At 45.4% G+C, this 22,375-nt stretch overlaps 1 protein-coding gene and 1 long non-coding RNA gene across 3 annotated transcripts in view; one reads left to right on the plus strand and one right to left on the minus strand.

Annotated features, from left to right (window-relative positions):
• Positions 1-22,375, plus strand: part of LOC119016766 (ephrin type-A receptor 7) — a 166,011-nt gene that overhangs the window by 122,809 nt on the left and 20,827 nt on the right. The window contains exons 6-9 of one of the 2 annotated variants that reach the window (XM_037092999.1): positions 7,173-7,297; positions 10,421-10,736; positions 13,295-13,403; positions 19,793-19,918. In XM_037092999.1, the coding sequence (XP_036948894.1) occupies positions 7,173-7,297; positions 10,421-10,736; positions 13,295-13,403; positions 19,793-19,918 (676 nt within the window). The remainder of the gene's footprint in view (positions 1-7,172; positions 7,298-10,420; positions 10,737-13,294; positions 13,404-19,792; positions 19,919-22,375) is intronic. The other variant, XM_037093000.1, reaches the window with a different exon arrangement.
• LOC119016768 lies at positions 4,417-7,315 on the minus strand. Its single transcript, XR_005074252.1, has 2 exons — positions 6,991-7,315; positions 4,417-5,717 (listed from the first exon to the last, which is right to left on the minus strand). It is a non-coding gene; the product is annotated as an uncharacterized LOC119016768 (long non-coding RNA).

The following is a 22,375-nucleotide window of genomic DNA, read 5'->3' on the forward strand; positions in this document are numbered from 1 at the left end:
TGTGGATGTGTATTTGGGACGAGGGCGTCCAGGTGGCTGGATGCTGATAGGGCAGATTAGACTGAGTGTTGAGCGGGGACAGGTTGCCAGATAGCGCCCTGCTGCTGAGGCGAGCTGATAGCCGCAGATTAAAACAGCAAGACTCGCTGCGAGATAGTGAGACCTGGGTGGGGGTAGCTGCTCCTCCGTACAACATCGTTAGATTAGGATGCAATCACATGCATGCACATATAACCACCTGGTGAAGGGCGGAATAAAGATGTGGAACATTTGAACGGAATACTTTTGGACTGATGAAAGTGTAAAGCTACTTCACCCACTGGTTTGAGGCCGACTGTTTGAAGCCTCTAGTTTGGCATTACAGCTGCCCCCCCTGGATGCAGCTGGGGGGGGGGATATCCTGACTGGAGCCCAAGAAGATGCTGTGGTAACAGCTTGTCAATCACAAGACAGCCACGCTCTGTTTATGGCCTAGTTTACTCTAATTGGGACCAGAACTTGAAACAAGACTTGGGATCATAAACTCCTCAGGAAAATATTTAGTGAGGTAATAATTCAAGTTGGAAGTGGGGCCATTTTCTCATAAGCTTACCTACTATTGGGCATATGTTTGAAGTTGCCCCCTAATGGCCATTTAAAATAATGCAGGTTTAAGGCCCTTCTGCATTGACTCCACTTTTCAGACGCTGAATTATCACTTCCTTTCTCCGTCCTTCCATTTGATTGTCAGTTTGTCAGCAGGATTACACAGAAACATCCGAACAGATTTCCACCAAACTTGGATGGACTTGGTAAGAATCCATCAACTTGGAAGCTAGTATCTCCAAAAACATATCCTTGTTTATCAGCCCATAGCTCAGTTCGCTGTTTAGCCAGTGGCCCTGGAGTTTGTCTGAACCTTGACCCCGGATCACAGGTGGAGTCACCAAGGGCACAGGGCCTCAACGCAACCCAATTTAGCAGCGAACATGACCAGACCTCAGAGACCCACGGAGGTCCATTTGACAGCAGGTGATAATGAATGGAGGTGATTTACAGCAGCTTCATTTAGGACAAAAGACGAAACCTTACTTAATGCATTGAGGCTTTGTTTTGAACAAACCAGAATGATTGTGAAAAGACAAACCAAGACTGTGTCAGTGAGTTTTATTTAGTTCATGTCCAGCTTGAATGAACGGCGAAAAGAGATGTAAGTGCACCATCTTTCTTGACATTTTGGGAGTTTATTCAGCTCATTTATGAGTCTAAAAGCTCTCCTTTAAGGCACTTCTGCATTGGATTCACTTTGCAGACCCGGAGGCTACATCTATAATTTGTCAGTTCGCTATGTCTTCATTAATTCAATCCAAGTAGTGAATAATGAATTTAAAATGTTTAGAGATGTTTATGTGCGTAGGCTTACTTTAGAACCCGTTAGAACTTATTTAGCTCTCCTGGCGAAACGCTTCACTTAGGTTGTGTGATTCTTTTAAATTTAGATCAGGGATTTACGCAAGATTTCTTTTCATTCTCAGTGATCTCACTGCAACGGCTAGATGTAACTCTCCAATATCTCGCCTTGTTTTTTTTTTTTTCTTGCATCAAAGAGCTGCTGAAAATCTCTTCTGTGCCTTTAGTTGAGTCAGTACAAGGAATGCTTTAAACGCTCCCTTCTGAGAGGATGCCACAGGATTCCTCCACACAAACGATATTTGACTGCGTCCGTCAGTGGATTCTGACTTCAGATAGTCAAACGTCTGTCAGTGGGACATTTCAGTCGGTTCCATTTACTGCTTATTTGCATTGATGAAAAGTTTAGTATTCACCCTCACGTCATTGTGAAAGACAGTGAAAGTGTACGAAAAAACCCACACAACTACTTCAAACTTTGACGACTTTATTGAAGTGGCGCTTGTGCAAATGCACGCTCCGCTGGGATTTTTGGGTACCACTGAGAAAAAATGCTCGTGGCGGTAGGTGTCTAAAAAGCCCCAGGGACAGCCAAACCAAAAGAAAACGTAATGTTCCCGCTCGTCTGCTGTCAGTCACATAAATCGATGCACTTCACTTTCAGTTTAACCCCGGGGTAGAAGCCCGTGGTGCTGTGCCCGGAGGGAACGACGCTCTGGCTTCCTATTAACCCTTTGAATCTGAACGGGCCTGACAGATACGGCTCTCTCAATCATTCCGTCCCACGACTTACAGCTGACACACTCTCGCCTCTCCGTTCCTAACACCCGTGCAGTCACTCGGTCTTTAATATGCGTGGGCACACAGGAGCGCGTAATAAGTTCCATGGGTGGCGGGGACGGCGGAGAAGTAGAACAACGAAACTCCCCCTCCTGACAAGATGGATGTCATCTCAGCAGAGGCACAAACAGGCCTGTGGGGGAACAGCAGATTCCCCTGAGAGCAGGGATGGAGACAGAGCTGGAGCTGGAGCTGGGGAAGTGAGGGAGAGATAAGGAGATGGAGAGACATGGAGGGGGAGAGAGAGAGAGAGAGAGTTTCCAGAGAAAGAAGAGGAAAGTAAGAACGACTGTGAGATGTTCAGCCGGTCGGCCCTGGGGAGAGCAGCTCCTCTGCCTGTCTCCTTTGATAACGGCACACAGATGCCAGTTGCACCTGAGCTGCCTCCATACACATGGAGCCTACAGCTGCCATTTTGTGCCAAAGCCTATTCATAGATCTACCTGCCACAGAGACCAAGAGCGCAGAGGCTGCCACATAACCTCCAGTGTGTGTCTGCAGAACTGGGTCTGATCGAGGGTCTGAGCAGAACCGAACAGAACATAGGCTGACACACAGTGATCTCCCGTCATTCCAGAATTCAAAACAATAAAAAACTGAGACAGAACTGTTATAAAACACTGAAAGTCAAATTTTTCTCTCACAATTTTCTTTTAACCGAAAAAGAACTTACTGGTTATGCCGTTTTAAAGAAATGATTAAAGTTTTTGATTTCTTTGGATTTCTTTTTCTTTTTGTGTCTTTAACTTATTCAAATAACATGAAAAGCAGCAGAACTTTCACTTTCACTTTGTTGTCTGGAGCTGTGTGAAATGTACCCGCAGTCTCAACAAAATCAGAATCTATAAAAACCTAAATATGTGCGCCTCTTGTTTGCCATCTATTGCACTTCCTCAAAGCCTCAGTGTTTTCGCTCTCATCGCGGCGTCCCTTTGAAGTGCACGGACCATTATCCGTATCGGTGATTGGTATGTGTACGGCGGGGCTTTCATGCTGGATCTTATCAGGAGCCGTATATATCTCGGTGACGAGTGCCTATCAGCGTGTCCGCCATGTGATTTCGGCTTTATGATGAGGCTTTGAAATCTTCTGCCGTGTACTTCCGCAGCAGAGCCCATGAGGCTTATTGCCCGCGGGGCCATCACCTCTTCTATATTACTTGTGAAAATCATTGTGCAATTGTGTGTGTTTTTTTGTGGGCGTGCTTGCGTGTGTGTGTACGGTCCATTTCAGATGGCACTCGGCATCGATTTCTTCCTCTCAAATGCAGCAACAAAACCAACACTGCCAACTGGTTGTTGCCATGTATACTCATGTGTCTGTTTATTGAAGTGGTGCCTGTGCTGTATATGTACTTACGTTTGTGCAAGCAGAGAAATAGGGAATGTAAAAATATGAACAGAAGTTTCTACAGGATGCAACATCTTTCCCAGATCATGAATTCTATTAATCAAGTGTCTGAGCTGCAACAGTGACAAATAAGCAGATCCTCATTATACATACTCTTCTCCTGTATCAAACATATGTATCCTCACTCCGCTGGGTTTTTTATAAACTATGACGCTGTTGATCCCGAGAATTAACACGTGTGATCTTTGGCGATCTAATAATCACCGGACGGCCCGACAGGTCGCACCCGGCTATGATCACATCTGACTTTAGACACAAAGAGGAGTGAACTTAATGTGTGACATATACCGAATTTACAAGAAGGCCCAAATGATTACAAATTTGTTGTAGACGGCATTATGCAAAGGTTTTAAAGTTACTTGGAACTCAGCTGCTCGCAAAATTGAGCGATTTTCTAAGGGAGTCTGGCGAAGGTTTCTCCCTCGCCGGCTCCTAGCTCTTGTTGACTGTGGTTGCTGCCTTGCTGGGACTCTGCTGCAAAAGTTTCTCAAATGAACTGATAACAACGTTAATCATGGCCATTCGAATTAATACAGAAAGCAATGAATGTCACGCACGATGTCGTCGTCACACCGATCCCTCTGCACCTCCAGCTGTGGCTGACTTCCTGTATCCCAGCCCACTTCTTTTCATCTGCTCAGGTGGAAACACCACCTTAACCTGGCGTATCACTTTTATATTTGAGCCTTCAGGTGACTGTGAGGTGTGTGTGTGTGTGTGTGTGTGTCTGTTGATAGAGAGCTCGTGCGCACCTGTTTTTCTTACGTGTCAGATTGAGCTGTGTGATCTGGGGTTTGGAGGCAGGCACCGGTCCTATGCATAATTCAGCGCATGAGGAAGGAAAGAATAGCAAACAATAGCCTGCGGTTGTAGGCGGGGAGAGCAGGTTGACACTGAAGTTTTCTCTCTTTTGCGTTTCGGTTTCAGAGACTTGGCATGGGGGAGAGAAGAGAGTGACTCTAAGCGCTTCCTTTGACTCTAAACCAGCTCCGTCTCCTCTCTTCATGTTCTCGGTTTCTTCAGTGTTTGTCCTTTAACTACCTGCAGACTCATGCGTGCACTTTCATATCTTACTCTTTTTTTTTTTCACCCTGCTTTACATTTACCATGAGAGCCTGTTTCCTCCGCTCTATATGATAAATTCCTGCGGAGATAAAGTCATTTCTCCCCAAGTGTTTGTTTAAAGTCCCGTAAACTCTTCATTAGCGTTTTTTTTTTCTTTCTGCTTTAGCGCCTTTCTTCTCTCCAGCCACCCCTCCGCTGTGCCACTCGCTGTTTACGTCTTAAGTTGCATTTAGAAATCTGCAGATATTCCCCTCCAATGACTCGACTCCTCAAAGCCAACTGTGCATACTTTCAAAAAATGGCACTAATTGGCCTGATTAAAGTTTTTTCTGAGCGCTTTGAACGTTTAAGTAACTTCAAGGTTTTCTGTCTTTTTCACATTTGAGTTGATTGGGTGTTGGGTGCTTGTGTCGGGTGGGTAGGTGTGTTTTATACATGGACTACTTTGGGGACGAATTCCAAACCTGTTATTTGGGGACAGCTTGGGACGAAAAACTGCACCCCCCTCCCCCCCCAAGTTGGGCGAAAAGGCTGATTTGCGGGTCAGTGGTTAAGATAATGGTTAGAAAAAGTTTTTTTGGGGGGGCAGGCACAGAGGAGTCAGCATGTGTGTTGGGTTTAATTGATTACTGCATGTGTTTTAATTGAACAACGACAGCTAACTGCAAAAGCTCAGGGTCACTGGTGCCCTTTTTTACATTTTTTTTTGCCCCTGACCCTCAAACATCCTGGGTACACCACTGCTCAGTGTTATTTATTTTTTGGAACAAAAATGTAGCATTAAATTGTGAACATGCTCACTAGATTTTCCTTTACGTATTGGAGCATTTTAAAAAAAAAAAAAAAAAGACAAAGAAAAATCTGAATAATCTGATTTTTTTTTTTTTTTAATGAAAAGCAGAGCCTCCTCCATGTCTCCTCCACTCTGCTTGGTTTTGGCGCTCCTTGGCAGACACGTGCGTGCGCGTACACACACACACACACACACACACACAAACCCACACTCTTTGCCTCTGTGATACAAAAATTCACACAAGGAGTCACCATGAATAATGGATAAATACCTGTGTTTTCATAGACATCAAAAGACAGACAGATGGAGGTGGACAGTGAGAGAGGGAGAAACACACACACACACACACACACACACACACACACACACACACAAATCGAATGTGTCTTTGATCCGCCGCCTAAAAATGACTGTAATATCCTGCTGTGTGAGAGCAGCTCTGAAGGAGCTGCACGGATGTGTGTTTGTATAGTTTTTTTTTTTTCCCCTTCTCGCGGGTGAGTGACAGACAAGAATGTATTCATTAGCACAGCCATTTTTTTTTTTTTTCCCGTGGAGGAATGCAATGAATTGATGGTTTAGAGGTCGGGGTGGAAGAGAGGAACAGGAAGTGCGCAGGGCGAGTGGCTCAGCTGAGAGGGGGATGGAATCAGCACGGAGGAGAAACCGCAAGTACGGGACTCGTCTGCCTGAGGATCGAGTGGTTTATTTTGAAAGGGAGTTGGTAGCGAAAGGCGTTTTTGAGATAACAGCGAAAACAGCAATAGTTATCATCCAGTACATAAAAAGATGACAGAAAACACCCGCCAGCTCCTGAACCAGTCCTAACCCTGATGGCCTCGATGACTCAGCTCCTCCCAAGCATAAAAGGCCTTTTGACTGAACCAGCCGCACCCCTTTTATTTCTCTTAGTAGTTCTGAGTGACAGCCCACTTTGCTGCTTCATTATACAAGGCCTAATTAGCACTTGAGCAAGAGTGGGTGGCGCCTGCTGATTATCATACTATGTGCCGCCTGTCACATGTTGACAGAGAAACAAAAGAGCCGATCTTTCCTCGGTAATGAAATTGTTTTTTGCGCGGCGAGCCACAGCGCGCGCCGCTATCTGAATTTGGGAAACGCCTCTCGTCCTGATAATTCATCTTCTCTTCTGCTTCTCTGCGGTGATCGATACATGATGAAATGTGCGTCGGGGTCTTTTTCGCCGCGTCTCTCTATGATCGAGTCAGAAAGACGTTCTGAGGTCTATTTAATTGAGAGGCTCGAAGGGGGGGGAGCTCAGATTAAGAGCGTCTCCATCCGTTAGTCCCGTGTCGATGCGGACTTGTCAGTCAATCCATATCTGTATTGATCCATTGTCGGTCCCCAGTGTACAGGCCCAGACACTTGCTCGACGCCACACACACACATTCAGACAGAGGAACGTACTCAGTGTTGTGCGATGAAGTCGTCTGCTTTGACGCGTCTTATTTCTTAAGAGACTTTGTACTTACATCATTGCTTTCTTGCAAAATTCCTCCTCATGACAGAATTCAGTGTATTCTGACCTTGACCTTTTTCCCTGAACAGTCCAACTTTGTACAACTACTACTACTACTGTGTTCATACTGAATGAGACTGGAGACCCCAAAAACTCATCTCTCATCCTCTTCTCCCTTTTCTCCCCCATTTGTAGCGCCATCGCTGATCAGCGCGCTGCGAGCCGAGAAGATCGAGCAGAAGAGCATAACCCTGGTGTGGAGGGAGCCCTCGTACCCGAACAGCAGCCGCACCGAGTACGAAGTCAAATATTATGAGAAGGTAAGACCTGGTGTTACATCACTACCTGTCCACGTCAGTGTTTTTCACTTCTGTATGTGTCTGTTATCTTTATCATGGATGAACACTGACAGTAAAGACTCAGCAAGGGACAACTAACGCAGGCCTCAGTTTGGACAGCCCTGCTCGAGCCCATTTGTCTCCACTTACTGTTCATCACTACTAGTTAACATGCAGTTAAGTTTAATTCACAAGTTAGTTTTTGTTTGTCTAAATTCTAGAAGAATCCAGCAAATCAATGCATGAAAGCAATGAAGGACTATTCTAATTCCATTTTGTGGATGACATGTTGAGGTAGACACAAAATCACTGTTACATAGGTTTTTTTTGTTTTTGTTTTACCAGCTAGCTGTAACGTAGCGAGGCTGCACAGATTTAGCATTAGCTGCTTCATAGTGTTAGCTGATAAAGTTAATTGTAAATACGGGCTGGATTAATTAGCTGATGCTACCCACTCGAGACAGGAGGTCTGTTTCGCTACATTAGCTCGAGCAGTTTCTCTGCATTAGCAAGAAAGGTAACATTACTTAACATTAGCTAGCTTAAACCACACCGTCGTACTAAATATCACATGCTTTGTTATTTTAGCTTTGACCATAGACTTTGTTTGACTCTGCTGTTAACGCTTGCTGACATTAGCGGATTACATTTCTAAGCTAACGTTAGCTTGTGCTGCACACTGTTGACACCGTATGGGAGCTGAAGAGAGGTACGGCACTCGGATGTCACATCCTTTGGATTTTCCTGGAAAAAGCTCTTGTCTTGAACTGCTAACTATTAGCCTAACATACCCTTCAAAAGTCATTCTAGTGCATTGTAAAGGGCCAATCATGTTGAACCCTGAGTCCATATTGGCCACGTCTTCTTTATGGTTTTATGGTCATGGTCATGCTTCTATAACCACTGTAATTTCATCTGCCCCATCCCGCCCATTTAACACAACACTTAGTCAGATTGTGGCCGCCCTGTCAACACTCATAGTCTTCACAGTAAATCTGCCATGCGTGTAAACCGCAGCTGTCACGCTTACGCCTCCCCGTCTTCATACGCTACATTTTCTGGCGAGGCCAGGTCTTTGTATTTTGGCTGTGTCACACTCTCACCCATTTTCACACCTCCTCCTCATCTCCATGCCTCACCATATTTAATAAAGCCCTCGCTCCTCGCCGCTCTACTCCGACATCTTTTAAGGAAGATTTAGAGCTGTGATGGTAGTATTTACAACACAGCGCTTTTGAAAGAATAAGATGCCGGTGCGATAACCGAAGGGGAAAGAAAAGGTTACCGGGTGTATTACGGACAGAAGAGGGGAAAATGACTCGGCGGATAGATGCTCGTAAGAGCGCGGTGGTATTGAAAAAAAAAAAAAAAACTGAACATAGGTGCTTTGTGAGAAGAGCACAGAGAGAAGGATGAATGGAGGGATTGCAGGGGATGAACGGAGAATAACTGAGATTGAGACAGGGACATTGTTGACAGGCCATGAAATGAAAGACCGACTTCACTGCAGCAAAGAGCATAAAAGCATAAAATATGGCTCTGTCAGGGAAAAGGACTGTTTCCTCCATCCTTTTTTTTATTATCAACATGCAGCTTTACAGTATTGGCCCACAGTGTGCTTACAGTGTTTATGAAAACCACTTAATTGTCCTTCGATAACGCTGTAATGTATGAGGTATTAATTTAATACGGATCATACCAAGTAACACATTGTTGTCGACAATAATGGCTCCCACTGGCGATGACTTACAATGAATAATCGCTGTTTATTCATAAAGTGAAATTACAAAGCGCCATCTCTGACTCTGCTGTTATTTCTTTTTTTTTTCTTTCTCCCACTCGTCTGTTCGGAGAACTTCTCCTCCCCGTCCTCCTCTGTTCTCCTCACCCCGTCACATACTATATTAGCTCGCTCCACAGGAGTCGCTCATTATACAGTAGCCTCCATTCTCGCTTAATCTCTTCTTTATTTCACTCAGCCTGTGTCCCCCCCCCCCGCTCTCCGACTCCGCTTCCTTCATTCCACTTTCCGAACAACGCTCTTCTTGGACGTACATTAAAAGGCAGTAACGGTCGCGTGTGCTGCCCGACTCCTCATTACACTCACGTCTTCCTGCTCTACCTCAGTTTACCCCCTTGCATGTAGATCAGATCGATCACCAGAGCTCTCTATAACACATCACCCCACTCAGAGTAATCTTATTGACGTGCAGAGGCGTGATATGCAAAAAGACAGCTAGCTGAAGCGAGGCGGAGATGGGACGCGGATTGTGCCGAAAAAAAAACAGGCCGAAAAACAAACGTATCAAACGACGAGCGGAGCGAATCATGTCAGTGCCTGTCACCCACTCGCTGCCCTCATTGTGCCCACTTTTGCGAGGTGTGAGTCATTTTCGCGAAGAGGAAACAAACGAGCGCCGTCTTTCTGTTTGCGTTCTGAAACACTCTCTCTAATGAACAGAGTCTCTCTTCTGTCACTGTCTGGGTTTCTTATCATCGGGTTATTTTCCAAAGCGGAGAGTCGCACGTTGGGGTTGGTTAGCTTCCTTCTATGGGCCGATACGGTTGGTTGTGTGTAGTTTGGTCGAGAGAAAGCAGTTCACTGTTCACGGCAAAGTCTACAGATGTTCTTAAGTAACCGGATCTTGAGGTTTTTTTTAAGATGTCTTCCGTTGGCGCCTTGAGCACCACAAGCCGAGCGACGTGCAGTTCCATCATATTGTCAAGAAGACCGACTGCAACTCGCACTAAAACAACCCAGATGGATAAACAGCGCTCCAGTTAAGAGGGGTTCTTCAGGGTGATTGCTCCTTTTAAAGGAGACTGAACTTTAGCAAAACTTTTCTGTAACTTTTCGCCTGACTTTTCCCGGAACACTGTGCTGCTCTCTGTCGATAAATGAAACATTACCAAAGACCTTCGACTCGGTTACAAAATTGTCTGGCGCGTCCCCCCGGCGTTGCAAACTGTGCCTTGGAAAATGAACAAGGCGCGCATTCCACCTACTCGTCTCACTCCTTTCCTCCCTTTGCCCTCCTGCCTCTCCGTCTTTTGTTTCCTCCGTCTCTCACTTTTCTTTTTTTTCTCGCTCTCTTGTCTCCGCAGGAACAAAAGGATCAGAGTTATTCTACTGTGAAGACTGCCGCCACACGGATCAGTGTCAACAACCTCAAACCTGGCACCACATACGTCTTCCTCATCCGCCCGTTCTCCACGCCGGCCCCCTCCTCACCCCTCTCCTCCTCCCCTCTCTCGTCCTCCTCCTCCTCCTCTTCTTCTTCTTCTTCCTCTTCTTCTTCCTCCTCCTCCTCCTCATCCTCCTCTACCTCTTCCTCATCGTCTTCCTCCTCCTCCTCCTCTCCACCGCCCATCGACTACGGAGCGTACAGTGCTCCCCTGGAGCTGCAGACACTTGGCGAGTGTGAGTACCCGTTTTTTTTTTTGTTTTTTTTACGCCTCCTCCCCTCCTTCTCCTCACTTTCTCTTCACTCCCTCCTCTCGGCGCCGGCAGGCAGATCGGGATGGGGGGTTTGCGTAGGCACCTGGCCAGCCCACACAATGAGGCGTGCCGCTAGAGTGCGATAGATGGAGAAGGAAGTGGGGATTGTGACTGTGTCTGAGATTATGTGTGAAGATTTGAGGTTTTACTAGTAAGCTGTGAAATGGTTTCCTCTTTGTGGGAGTTGATAACAGCGTCCCTTGTGCCACCTCAGGGTCTGGTGTGCGTTTCATGCCTCGCACTCCTCACATATTCTCTGTTTTGAACTTGTTCTTGTTCTTCCAGGGACGCGGATTTGTTGCGCTTTCATGGTCTTGCAACATTTCATGCAGTTGAACTCACCTGAGAGCTGCCCCGCGACAACCACCGTCTTCCGCAAGTTTGGCACGAGACCAGCTTTAAAGACGGATTATTTATTTATTTTCCGAGCGGACGGGGGCTGCGCGCTTCTTTTTTTCTCGCTTTTGGGTTAGAGGTCTTACAGTAGTTGCACAAACTTTTTTTTTTGGGACGATGCATATTCAGTTTGCTTGGTTTTTTGCCTCGGGCGGGGGTTCGACGGTCAAACGAGTGATGACCTGAGTTCTTGCAAGCCAGCAGCCCCTCGTAGCCATGTGCGAATCACAGACATGCAAAAATATTTTAAACAGTAATAGCAATACATTATCATCAAGAGTGTGGCATTCATCTGTCAAGTGAATAATGCATTAGGGAAGCGTAACTGGTTGGAGGATCACTGAAAGAAAGCAGTGAGTTGGAAGGTCGGCGGCAGTATCGAGGGGAAAGACTCTCCATGCGCCGACACGTAATAATGAATGTTTCTTTGGCAAGTGTGAACAATGATAATGATGGATAGTTTACACTCTGCTGTGTCCCAGGACTGTAAGAACGTCTGTAAGATCTGATGAGGTTCAAATTTAAATCCTGACCTCAGAAAAACAGCAGCTGGCAAAAAAAACAAACAAAAAAAACAATTGTTTCCTTGAATAATTCCACAAGTCCGCAACTTTGAGCCTCAACTTTTCTGATCCCCGCAGACGATGGGAAGGAATTCTGGTCGGGTCATTAACGATGGAGGTTCATTAGACCTGGGTGTCTCTGACCGGAGTATTTATTGAAGCTCGATCGAGGAGAACATGCGTAAGAGTCACAAGTGAGAACATTGTGTCGGGCCGGAACGATTTCTTTAAGGCCACTGCTCTTCACTCATCCATTCTAATATATGGATTCTATTGAGTGTTGGAATCTTATAAAGAAACCATTCTTACCTTTACTTATCTGAGGCTGAAAAGAGTCTGAAGCCAAGTACGTTACTGTATATCTATTGGCCTTGGCTGCCCTGAACGCTGAGGCAGTATTATCAGGAGAGCTGCCATGTTCTAACCATTCATTCTCAGTAACGAGGAAGCTCTGAGAGAAACTGTGACATTTTAAATCTCCTTCACGATCAGAATGGAGGAGGACTTGTTGAGGAATTTTGAGATTTAAGTTGAAGTCTTGGGGGAAAAAAGTAGCGTGAAGCCTTCTCTGGCTCGAGAGGAAGCTGCCAGGAGAGTAGCACTCATTTGAGACATTGCATTGTGGGTATTGTAGGCACCACGTTTTGAAAAGAGGTCCAATGGTCTTGCATTTGCACTGCAGGAGCACAGTTTATGGACAGTTTAAAAACAAATGATCAAAATCAGCACACATTTTTCTTCCTTTTCAAAACCTGACGCCTACATTACCCACAATGCAACTTCGCCACTGGGTGACATCACCGAAGGCAGCTTCCTCACCCGGGCACAAGACCTGTAAACACACTTTAATGTGTCAAATGATTTAAGTTACCCTTTACTGATCAATTGTTGTAAGTCTGTGTGATCTCAACTCTGAGGTCGTAATGTTGATCACTCCATCAATAAGGGGGATCTGTGAAGGAATATGAGAAGTCTTTAGATCGGTTTGAAAAAGGGGGGAAAAAAGGAGTTTCTACAACCTCCAACTGCTGGTGAACGACTTGTAATGTGATTCAAAAGCAGCGGAACAGCTGCAAGTGGGCGTTAAGATGAGACGGTAGTTGCGGTTTACTACTCCCATCGGTTTTTAATACAGCCGGTGCTAAAAGGATGTTGTGCGTTACAGAAACACATGGTGTTGTTTCATTTAGCGGAGCAGAATGGAAGCAAACAGCGTAACACAGAAGGGTCAAGTGGAATGTTAATAATGTGGAGGAGGGCGTGGGTTCTTCTAAGATAGCCTCCTCTCTAACCGACTTCCTGTGAGATTAAATCAGCCTTCAAGGTCATCACCTTATTATTATTCCTCATCTCCTGTTCTTGTTCACACTTAATATAAAGTAATTGAGTATATGTGCGCTGCATGTCAGCGTGTTGAACTGCTTTGTCACAGGGAGACAACAAGGCCTGTGGTTCAGGTAAAGTGTGTTTTTGTTTTTTTTTTATTTGTTCCTGCGTGTGATGAGTGTTTTGCTCTTCCAGTGGCGCTGGCGTCCAGCGAACAGAGTCCGGTGGTGATCATCATCGTCGTGTCCGTGGCCGCCCTGATCATGCTGCTCTCCATGGGCGTCGGGCTGCTGATCTGGAGGAGGTAGATGTGCATACACAGACACGCGCAACACCGATCAGATCACCATCCACTTCCTGCGACTCATTCTAAGATTGTAATAGCCTTAGCGTGTCGCACAAATGCACAACAACGTGCACATGTGTGCAAACACTCGATCGCAAAGTACAATCACGTGCTCACTCAGATGTCACAAGCCCCCCCCAGCATAATCCAGATTACAGTAATCCGGCGGTAGGAGGAGCCCCTGTGTGAAAGGATTGTGCATTGATGGAGAGCGAACGACTCGATATGCGCCATCACCGGCAACACTCATCTTCTAATAGGCGACATAGAGATGACGGCAGGGTCAAAACCTTCTTTGATCATTTTTTTTTTGGGGAGGGCGAGGAGTTCATAGTTCTTTGCTGTTTAATTAGCTTTCACAGAGGAGGAGAGGGGAATTTCTGGAGTGGCAAAAAGATGAGAGGGAAGTTTTAAAGCTGTGTCACTTGCATAACGCTTGACACGAGGCGCACTCTGGCCAGGAGTTTAAAAAGAGGTCAGGACTCCTTTGTGATCCTTCCATTAAGAGTGGACGGCCCAGATGTTATTATTCCCGTTTAATTCAAAGCAAATCGTTTCGGAGTTGAGAGCAAGTTCGGTGACCTCGTTTTTCAGCCGCGGCTCGAAAATATTCAATCAAGACACTTTCAGTCGGGAGGGTTCTGTGGCGGCAGGAGGAGGAGGCCATTCAGACGGCAGCAATCAGCGCGAGAAGCCTTATTGCGTTAATTCAAAATTATAGTGGCGGCCGAGAACACTCGAGCACAAATACTGGGTGGGTTTTTACAACTAAAGTGCCGGAATGGTGATAACTATTATAAAATCAGGCAAGTGGGTGTGAAAAAGAGAACAGTGAAGCGGGATGTTCTCAAAGATAAGATTACCCAAAACTTTTTATTCACTCATTTACTCATTCCAGTCAGGTGAGGATTCGTAGTCCACGCAGCTGAAGTAGATGGTGGGGGGGAGCTGTTAGATAAAATAAAAACAACTCCCAAACTCCCAAGTTGATTTGACGTTTGACATTATTTGCAAGACAACACTTATGTCATATGACAGTATAAACACATCCAAAATCGAATACGACAGATAATCTCATATCACGATAATTATATAATATCAATATGTTGCATCATTGTAGCTTCATTATGTGGCAATTAAAGGAGCACTACGTAGTTCTGGGAAAGAAACTTTAACAGAAGAGAACCGATCTTTATTTGTTTGCGCTTGAGCAAACTAAATAAACAAACTCTCTTTGTTTTTCACGGCTGAACAAAGTGAATAAACAAACTGACCTGAAAGGACAACACAATCTCACACTGTGTACTTGTTTATATTCGGCGGACCCTGCCACCTACCTCGCCTCAAACAGCGGTTCTGCAGACCTCATATTCCTCTGAGAGCTGCTTGTTTGTTCAGTTGCAGAAAAGACGCATTTTTATGAGTTTGTATTGTTACTTCATTAACATTGTAAATATTAGAAATTTTCAGTTTGAATTTATTTTCCCCCAAATAAAGCTACATCGTGCCCCCGAGGCTTCATTTTTACTTTTTGCTTCAAACCAACCAATCATTACATTCTTAGCGTCAGTTGAGTGCTGTTATTGTCTTCCGAGGCGTCTTAAAGCACAGTTATTGTCTTGTTTATGGCACACTACAGTATATCTCACGCATACTATCATGTTTAATTCAGTTGAGCAGATAAAGTGAGGGGGAGGATCGGGGGGGGGGGGGATCCGTTCCAACCGCTTTGCTCTTTGACTCCTGTCCAATTCTATATTCTGCCAGCTCGCTTCACACACACCCACGCGGAAAAACAACGCACACAACTCGCGCAATTTACACTTTACACTCCATCACGCATGTGAGCGCACGAGCAAAGGGAGCGCATATCGACTCCCACACAGCTCCCAACATGGCCAGAAAACTATTGTGTGGTTTTTTTAAAATGTATTTTGTGTTGTTGTTGCATTTCATTTGGCCGGCATTCAATTGACATCTATCCAGGGAGATTTTCTGATACAGTGCGAGTGCATTTGTTTGCATAGTTCGTGTGTAGTCCCTCGATTGTTTGCCTCCGTGCACACAAACACAATTCTGCATCGGCGCCACTTCTCAGCCTCAAAAAAAAAAAGTACCTTTCCACCTTTTTCCTCCTACCTGTCTAAAGAGGGGGTGGGGAGGGACTGTGATATAGAAACCCGCCGGACCGATTCGAAAAACACACAAAACACCGCAATGATGGAGTCAACCGGGTGTAGAAATGGCTTCTATTCACTTGCGGTGGCTCCATACAAAATGCCGCTGTCACTCAAACATCCATGAAGGAATATATGGGAGGAAAAAGATCTAGACGCAGATACACATGTGCAGTCCACAGCTAAGTGAAGGCAACATCTGTGCAGCGGGAGAAACACAGAACATGCAACAAAAAAAAAAAAAAGTGCTTGCGAGTGTTTAAATACGCTGTTGCTCTGAGGGAAAAGGTGGCGTCATCCGTCGTGCGCGGCACATTATTGAATAATAATGCTTATCTCTCTCTTTCTCTCTCTCTCTCTCCTTTATTCCCATCCCCGCATTCATTGCAAGTGGTCTCCATTGTTCACCGCTGCTGGACCATTAACTTGCTCTTCGTGGTTTTTTTTTTTTTTTGCATAGAGACAAAGAGCGAAATGGCCTGATGCCTCAATTACCATGCTCTCGTGTTTGCAAAGTGAGCCAGCCCCCGGCTACGGCTGGAGGCTCTCCGTTACATCGATCCGCCTGATCACACAGACGCATGGAAATGAGTCCCAGTCACACACACACGCACACACACAGAGGCACAACACAGGCGGTCACACGCACTTAAGGCACACATCCACATATATGGAAATATACACAATACAGTGTAAGGTACGGGTCAGAAGCCGTGTCCAAAACACACCAGCAGCTTACTTGTATTAGTGTGTGTGGACTCGCACTGTGCAGCACTTCCCCTCAGGCTACTTGATGGCAGGTGGTACAACACCCAAAGCATCAAGTACTGTTTTTCATATTCATTTTCTTATTGTGTGATGTTCCTCATATTATGTTTTTGTCTTGTTCAAGTACCATGTCCGGCTCTTCTGGTGCTACAGGTGTGCAGTAATGGCCCTCTCACTGCTTCAGTCTCTTTTGATCGTTCTCTGCCGGGGTCTTCAGCTTAAACTCACTGAGAATGGGCTACTGGTTCTTCTACGTCGCTGATAAATGAGTGAATTTTTTTCTGTTTTTATGCCTCCGCATGGACGATACCCCACGGCCTGCTCAGTCTGCATGTTCGTCCGTTCGACCGATTCCTGCAAACAAATGTCTGTGTTGGACCAGTATGATGAAACATTTCACACAAATGTCTCAAAGGATTTAAAGATTAGTGACATCTTAATATTCTGCCAGCCATTATTTAACGTCTAATGTACGGAGCAGCATCTTGACAGGAGTGCAGCAACATATAACTAAGATGCTGTAATTCTAGTGTCTAGTTGTTCTCGTGTTTCACATTTGACGTCACAGATGCGCCAGAAAGGGGAACAGGGGAAATAAAAGCAGTGTTGAGGCAAGCGGCGATGTTATCGTGACGGTTGCTTTTCAATATCTTCTACTCCCGTCTGAAAGGACGTCCTTATTGTGCTGGAAAAAGGGCTGTAAATTAGCACGTCCACCCCTTGTGTTTCCAGTGTTTCCGTCACAGCCGATCAGAGCTGGAACAGATAAGTCACCATCAGCATCACAAGACAAAAACCCAGATGTTAGTGGGTGCTGGTGGGTATTTTGTCCAGTGTGAAACAGTTGCGTTACCGTGATGTAAATAGAAATGACTCCCAACAAATGAGGTATGTCAGTAAGAATAATGCAGAGAATCATGGAAGCAAACACATGAAACGCACACACACACACACACACACACACACACTCCCAACATGCGGTCCATCGGTGCCTGGCGGAGTTTGATGGAACCAGAGTTCCAGAGCGTTGCCCAAACATCCTCCGAGAAGCCCAGGCTCGACCGGTCAGCGCGGGGATTGTTTACCCTTCGCCGGCCGCACCAGCATAGATGTGTGTTTCCCTTGCGGCTGAGTGTGTGTGTGTGTGTGTGTGTGTGTGTGTGAGATAGAGTTACAAGTTATCAGGAGCAGAAGATGGAGAGGCGATCAAGAAGAAAAGGGGGAAATAAAACGGAGGGTCATTTCATAGGGCCACTGAGTCTTGGCGACACAGCGACAAAAGGCGGAATCCAAGGGATGAAGGAGGGCGAGGGAGGGGCGGGCAGGCCTGGAGAAAAGGTCTCGAGCCCTGTAGTGGAGTTTCCTGCCTGTCTTGTACAGATCAGTGCTTTCGTGTCTCAGAGAAGCCCCCCTACCATCAGACCCAGACATCCTGCATTTTATATGTGAAAGCTGTACGTGTCCGTTGTGGAAATATGTCTTCATGAATTATTGATATATTTCTAAGTATAAACCTGTTAATTACTCTTAACCCAAATTCAAAAACTGCTCTGTAACCTGTAACCAGTCTTACCAGTGCTTAAAAAGATTGACAGTGGATAAAAAGTTAAAAGTAGATTTTTTTTGACATCCCCCAAATTCTCCATGTGTTTTGCCCTACATAAGTCCCTGCTGGCCTCAATTCCCTCTGCTTCACTGGTACCTGCCAGCTAGGATTCTATTCCGGCTCTCTCACCTATTATTCATATAATTTCCATAACCACACTTTATTTTTTTGAGAATTCAGGTACGGAGAGGAGAGAGTGGGGCGGTGAATGGGCTTCATTTACATGGCATTCGTTTCCTTTTTTCTTTCGCTCTCTGTCTTTTTTTTTTTTTTGCTTTAATGTTCTCCCCTGAAAACACTATTGTGTGGGCTGCACGTATAATCACCTCGAAATGAGAGAAATTTGAATTTACCATCCGTATGCGTATAAGTATAGGGTAAGGTTAGTGGTAATTTTCTCATCTGAAGCCGTGATGGCTTGTGAGAACAACATGTTGAGTTTAGATTGCAGTTATATTGTTTTCAGGTGGTTTCTTATACCGAATAGGTCCCTTTGTCTATGTTTATTCCCCAGTGCTGGTGCCCAAGCTGTGTGCCTTAGATAGCATTCTGGCCAAACGAGGTGCAGCTAAGAAAACCCTCAGTTATCAAACAGCATAATTAAAAAGTATACAGTTAGAAGCTTGGTACCTTGACCAAAATTACATATTTGACACATGACGCAGTTTGAGGCACAAGGCTGGCAATATTCTATATTTTTATCTCCCCCAAAGAAGGACTGTTTTGTCTTGTGTCCATTTGTTGGTTGGTTGGTTGGTTGGATGGTTTTCCAGCAGGAATACACAGATTTCAACACTACCACAAACACTGCTTTTTTGCTAATGTCACAGAAAACAATGCCTTAAGGTTAGGCCTTATGTTTTAGGAAATTACTGAGCCTTAATTGAAAATGTGACATGTTTTTAAAAGATTTAAATCATCTTTAATTGGACGTCACTTTTTGGTCGTTCTGTGTGATTTGTTGACAAAAATGCACATACAGAACAAAACAATAGGATATAATATTTTATTTAGGTTAATTTAAATCTTAAAGGACCAGTCTGCCCGTCCCTTCTGTGAGCCATTGTTTTGTTTTCCAAATTTGGCTACTGTAGAAACGAGGCGGTGCAATATGGCCGACTCCGCTGAGGTGGACCTGCTCCCTCTGTAGATAAAATTCTCTTTCTAAGGACACAAAAACCCAACGGTTCTGAGATTCACGTGATTATTCACGAATGACAACATACTGATTAATACGTTATTCCCTAAATTCCAGCACACTGGACCTATAAGTTTGGTTTTCAGCTTTGCTCGGTTAAAAAAAAATTGACAAAGACTAAACCTTAAGAATGAAAACTCCTGCCAGAATTAACATTTGATGAGGCTGAGCTGACGGCAACGGAGTTTGGCCAGAATCTTCAGTGTTCTGGCATCGGCACGTTTCTCTCTCCGCCATCTGGTTCTTCTGAAGTGTGAACATTTTAAAAAGCGGGTCCAAAATTCTCGCAAAAGCAAAAAAGGGGGGTAAAATTGGAACCAGATCTGGGAGGGTTCAAAAGACTTTCAGGAGATATTTTCATGTGTTTTCATAGTAACCATCATTTTATCATTTTTCCATGTTTTTTTTTTTTTCGTTCTTTGGCCACATCCGTTATTTTTCCAATAATTATAATTGGGAGAATCGATTCATCAATCCAAAGTTGTATTGCCTGACCGTCTTGACGTAATGAAACGAGCCGGAGAATTGACATTGGCACTCCCTCCCCTCCCCCTCCCTCCCCCTCCCCTCCCTCCCCTCCTTGTTTTTTTCCCAGCAGCGTCTGCTCGAGCTCCTCCAATGTAACTCCTGCTAGCGTGGTGCTGCTCTCGACCTCCTTCTCCACTCTTCCTCCTCCTCCTCCTCTTCTCTCTCCTCTTCCTCCCTTCACACAGCTGATGCCCAGGTACACTGGCATGTCTGCACTCTTCCTCCCCCCTCCTCCTCTTCCTCCTCCTCCTCCTCCCTCCTCTCCTGCTTTCATTCCCCTCCCAGCCGTCCCATCATCTCCTCTTGCACCCTCTGCGCTTCTTTTTCCTTCTGTCTCTAGCTGTCTTCATACCAAGAGACTTATAAGAAGCCAAAAAAAATTCTCTTTTTGTCAAGCTGTTTGGCTCAGTTCCCTCGGTACTGTATCTGAGGCGAACTTAAAAATGCGACGGAGACTGTTACCGTTGAATTATTCCCAAAAAGAACTACTCTGCATCTGCCATTTCATTTTCGTCACATCTGTGACATTTCGAAAAAGAAGTGACGGAAATGGAATCGAGGCAAATCATTCCTATTCTTCCCTATTTCCTTTCTTAAAGGCTCAGTTGCCTCCTTGTCTCCTCACTTCCGCTTGCTGCTATGCCGCTCTTCCTTCACTGCCTTGCTTCCTTCATTTTTAGCATCCTCCCCTTCTCTCCTAGCTCCCTCCTCTGCCCCCGGCTGTGCACTTGACGGGCTATACTAGGTGCCTTTTCAACTATTTCTCCTTTCCTTTACGTACCCTTCTGCCCCATTACCCTCTTTTACCCGCAGCCTCTTATTTTCTTGTCACTTCCTCTCCGAACTTCCCTGCATTTCTTCTCGATGATTCATCCACCCTCCTCGCCCCCATGTCATGTTCCCCCGTTGCCTCTTTCCCTCCATCCTTTAGGTATGGTGCATCTTGTTTCCCCTGGTACCGTCATTCCCTTCGTCCTCGCTCCCCTCCCGTTTTATCCCCCCCGACACTTCGCTGCGCTCCCTTATCTATTAATTCTTGTCTCCTCTCCCCTGTCTGGTATCTCCTGCCCTGAGGATCTGTGCTGCATGTGTCTGCTGGTGTGTTTTGACAGACAGGGTCCTGACCTTGTCTCAGACCCCGCTGCTACACGGGCTTAGGGATGTGTCAGCCTCACCCTGGATCACATCTTTTCCCGGGCGCAAACACTCACAGGGACACGCACATGCGAAAAAATAAAATCCCACAATCCTATAAACACACGCACGCATGCTCTGCATTTTTCCCCACTCGCGCGTGGCCCTATATGACGGGTCCGTCTGCCTCTCTGTGAACTCCGTGTGAAGCGCTGATGTGTTCTGACACTCGGCGAAAACGTACAAATGCACCTCAGCGACATCGCTCCTCACGTTTTAACTTCAACGCGTCGCTGTCAAAAGTTGAGTTTGATGTGTGGACTTAGGACTCTCTGTGCGGGTCCACCGGGGACATGCTCATACTCACATGGCAGAAAACTGAGCAGATTTTAAAGTTAAATGTTTTTTTTTTCTTTTAATGAAATGAATAGCTCTCCCTCGCTGAAGGTGTAAACACCGACTCCAGCTTTGATATGAGGGGGCGGCAGCATAACGCGTGGGCCCATTGGACCGGAGGATGTGTGGGAGGGAGGGCTTCACTGACTGGGAGTGAAAGATGCTTTGCTGAAGCAATGGCCCAAAAAAAACTTAAGAGCTCTTTAATGCTACTATGGCAGGTGAAGAACATATTTCTTTAGATCACGGCTGGCTGCCACAGTCGAGGTAATTAATGAGAGACGGAGGACTCCCACATAACACTTGTTGATTCGATGCTTGCAGATATAAACTCATGCATGGACAATCAAACCATACGGTCAAAGAAACCACATCACATGTAATTTTTGACGAATCTCTAGATTGCATTTTTGCACCACAACTTTGATTTTCACTCGAAAGGATGGATTAAAAATCACGACGCTGCGGCGTCCTTCGGGGTCCGCACCATTCAAATCAGGTTTTCAGAACAAGATTTGTAGGCCAGGGAATCTCTGCTGCGCTGCGGTATTTCATCATAATGCTGTTTTTATGAGACAAATTACCTTATATGAAAAAAAAAGTTTCTGTGATTTATTCGTAGATGAATTGAACTGTGCAGGCCTGTTCCACACTGTAGCTGGAGGAACACCCCCAAAGTATTTATGGTCTTACATTTCAGACATATTCGGGGTGTATTTAAAAGATATTTTTATCAGTACCCGCTTTGTGAGAATCACCTCTGATGTGCTGCATCAAAACTTCACCCCACTTTCCTCCACTGCACAGTATCCCCCCCCCTTGTCTTGTTTTTTTTCATCCCTCGCTCTAATCCAAGTAAGCATGGCGCTGCCCCTCCAGAATGTCTGTTCATCACTTGTTAATCTCTCACTTACAGTATATGTGTGTGTTTGTGTGTGGACAGTGTGTGTGCGTGCGAGGCCTAAAGAGCCAAGTTCTCCTCTCTAAGCCGAAAAGCCATCAGCTCTCAGATCATAGAGAGGCTCTCTCCTCTTTAGGCCCCCTGTGGTAGCAGGGGATGAGAGATAACCGTGTGTACAATTGCCCGTGTGTGTGTGTATATACGTGTTCAACTTTTTATAGA

The sequence above is a fragment of the Acanthopagrus latus genome, chromosome 3, assembly GCF_904848185.1.
Source record: "Acanthopagrus latus isolate v.2019 chromosome 3, fAcaLat1.1, whole genome shotgun sequence".
NCBI lineage: Eukaryota > Metazoa > Chordata > Actinopteri > Spariformes > Sparidae > Acanthopagrus > Acanthopagrus latus.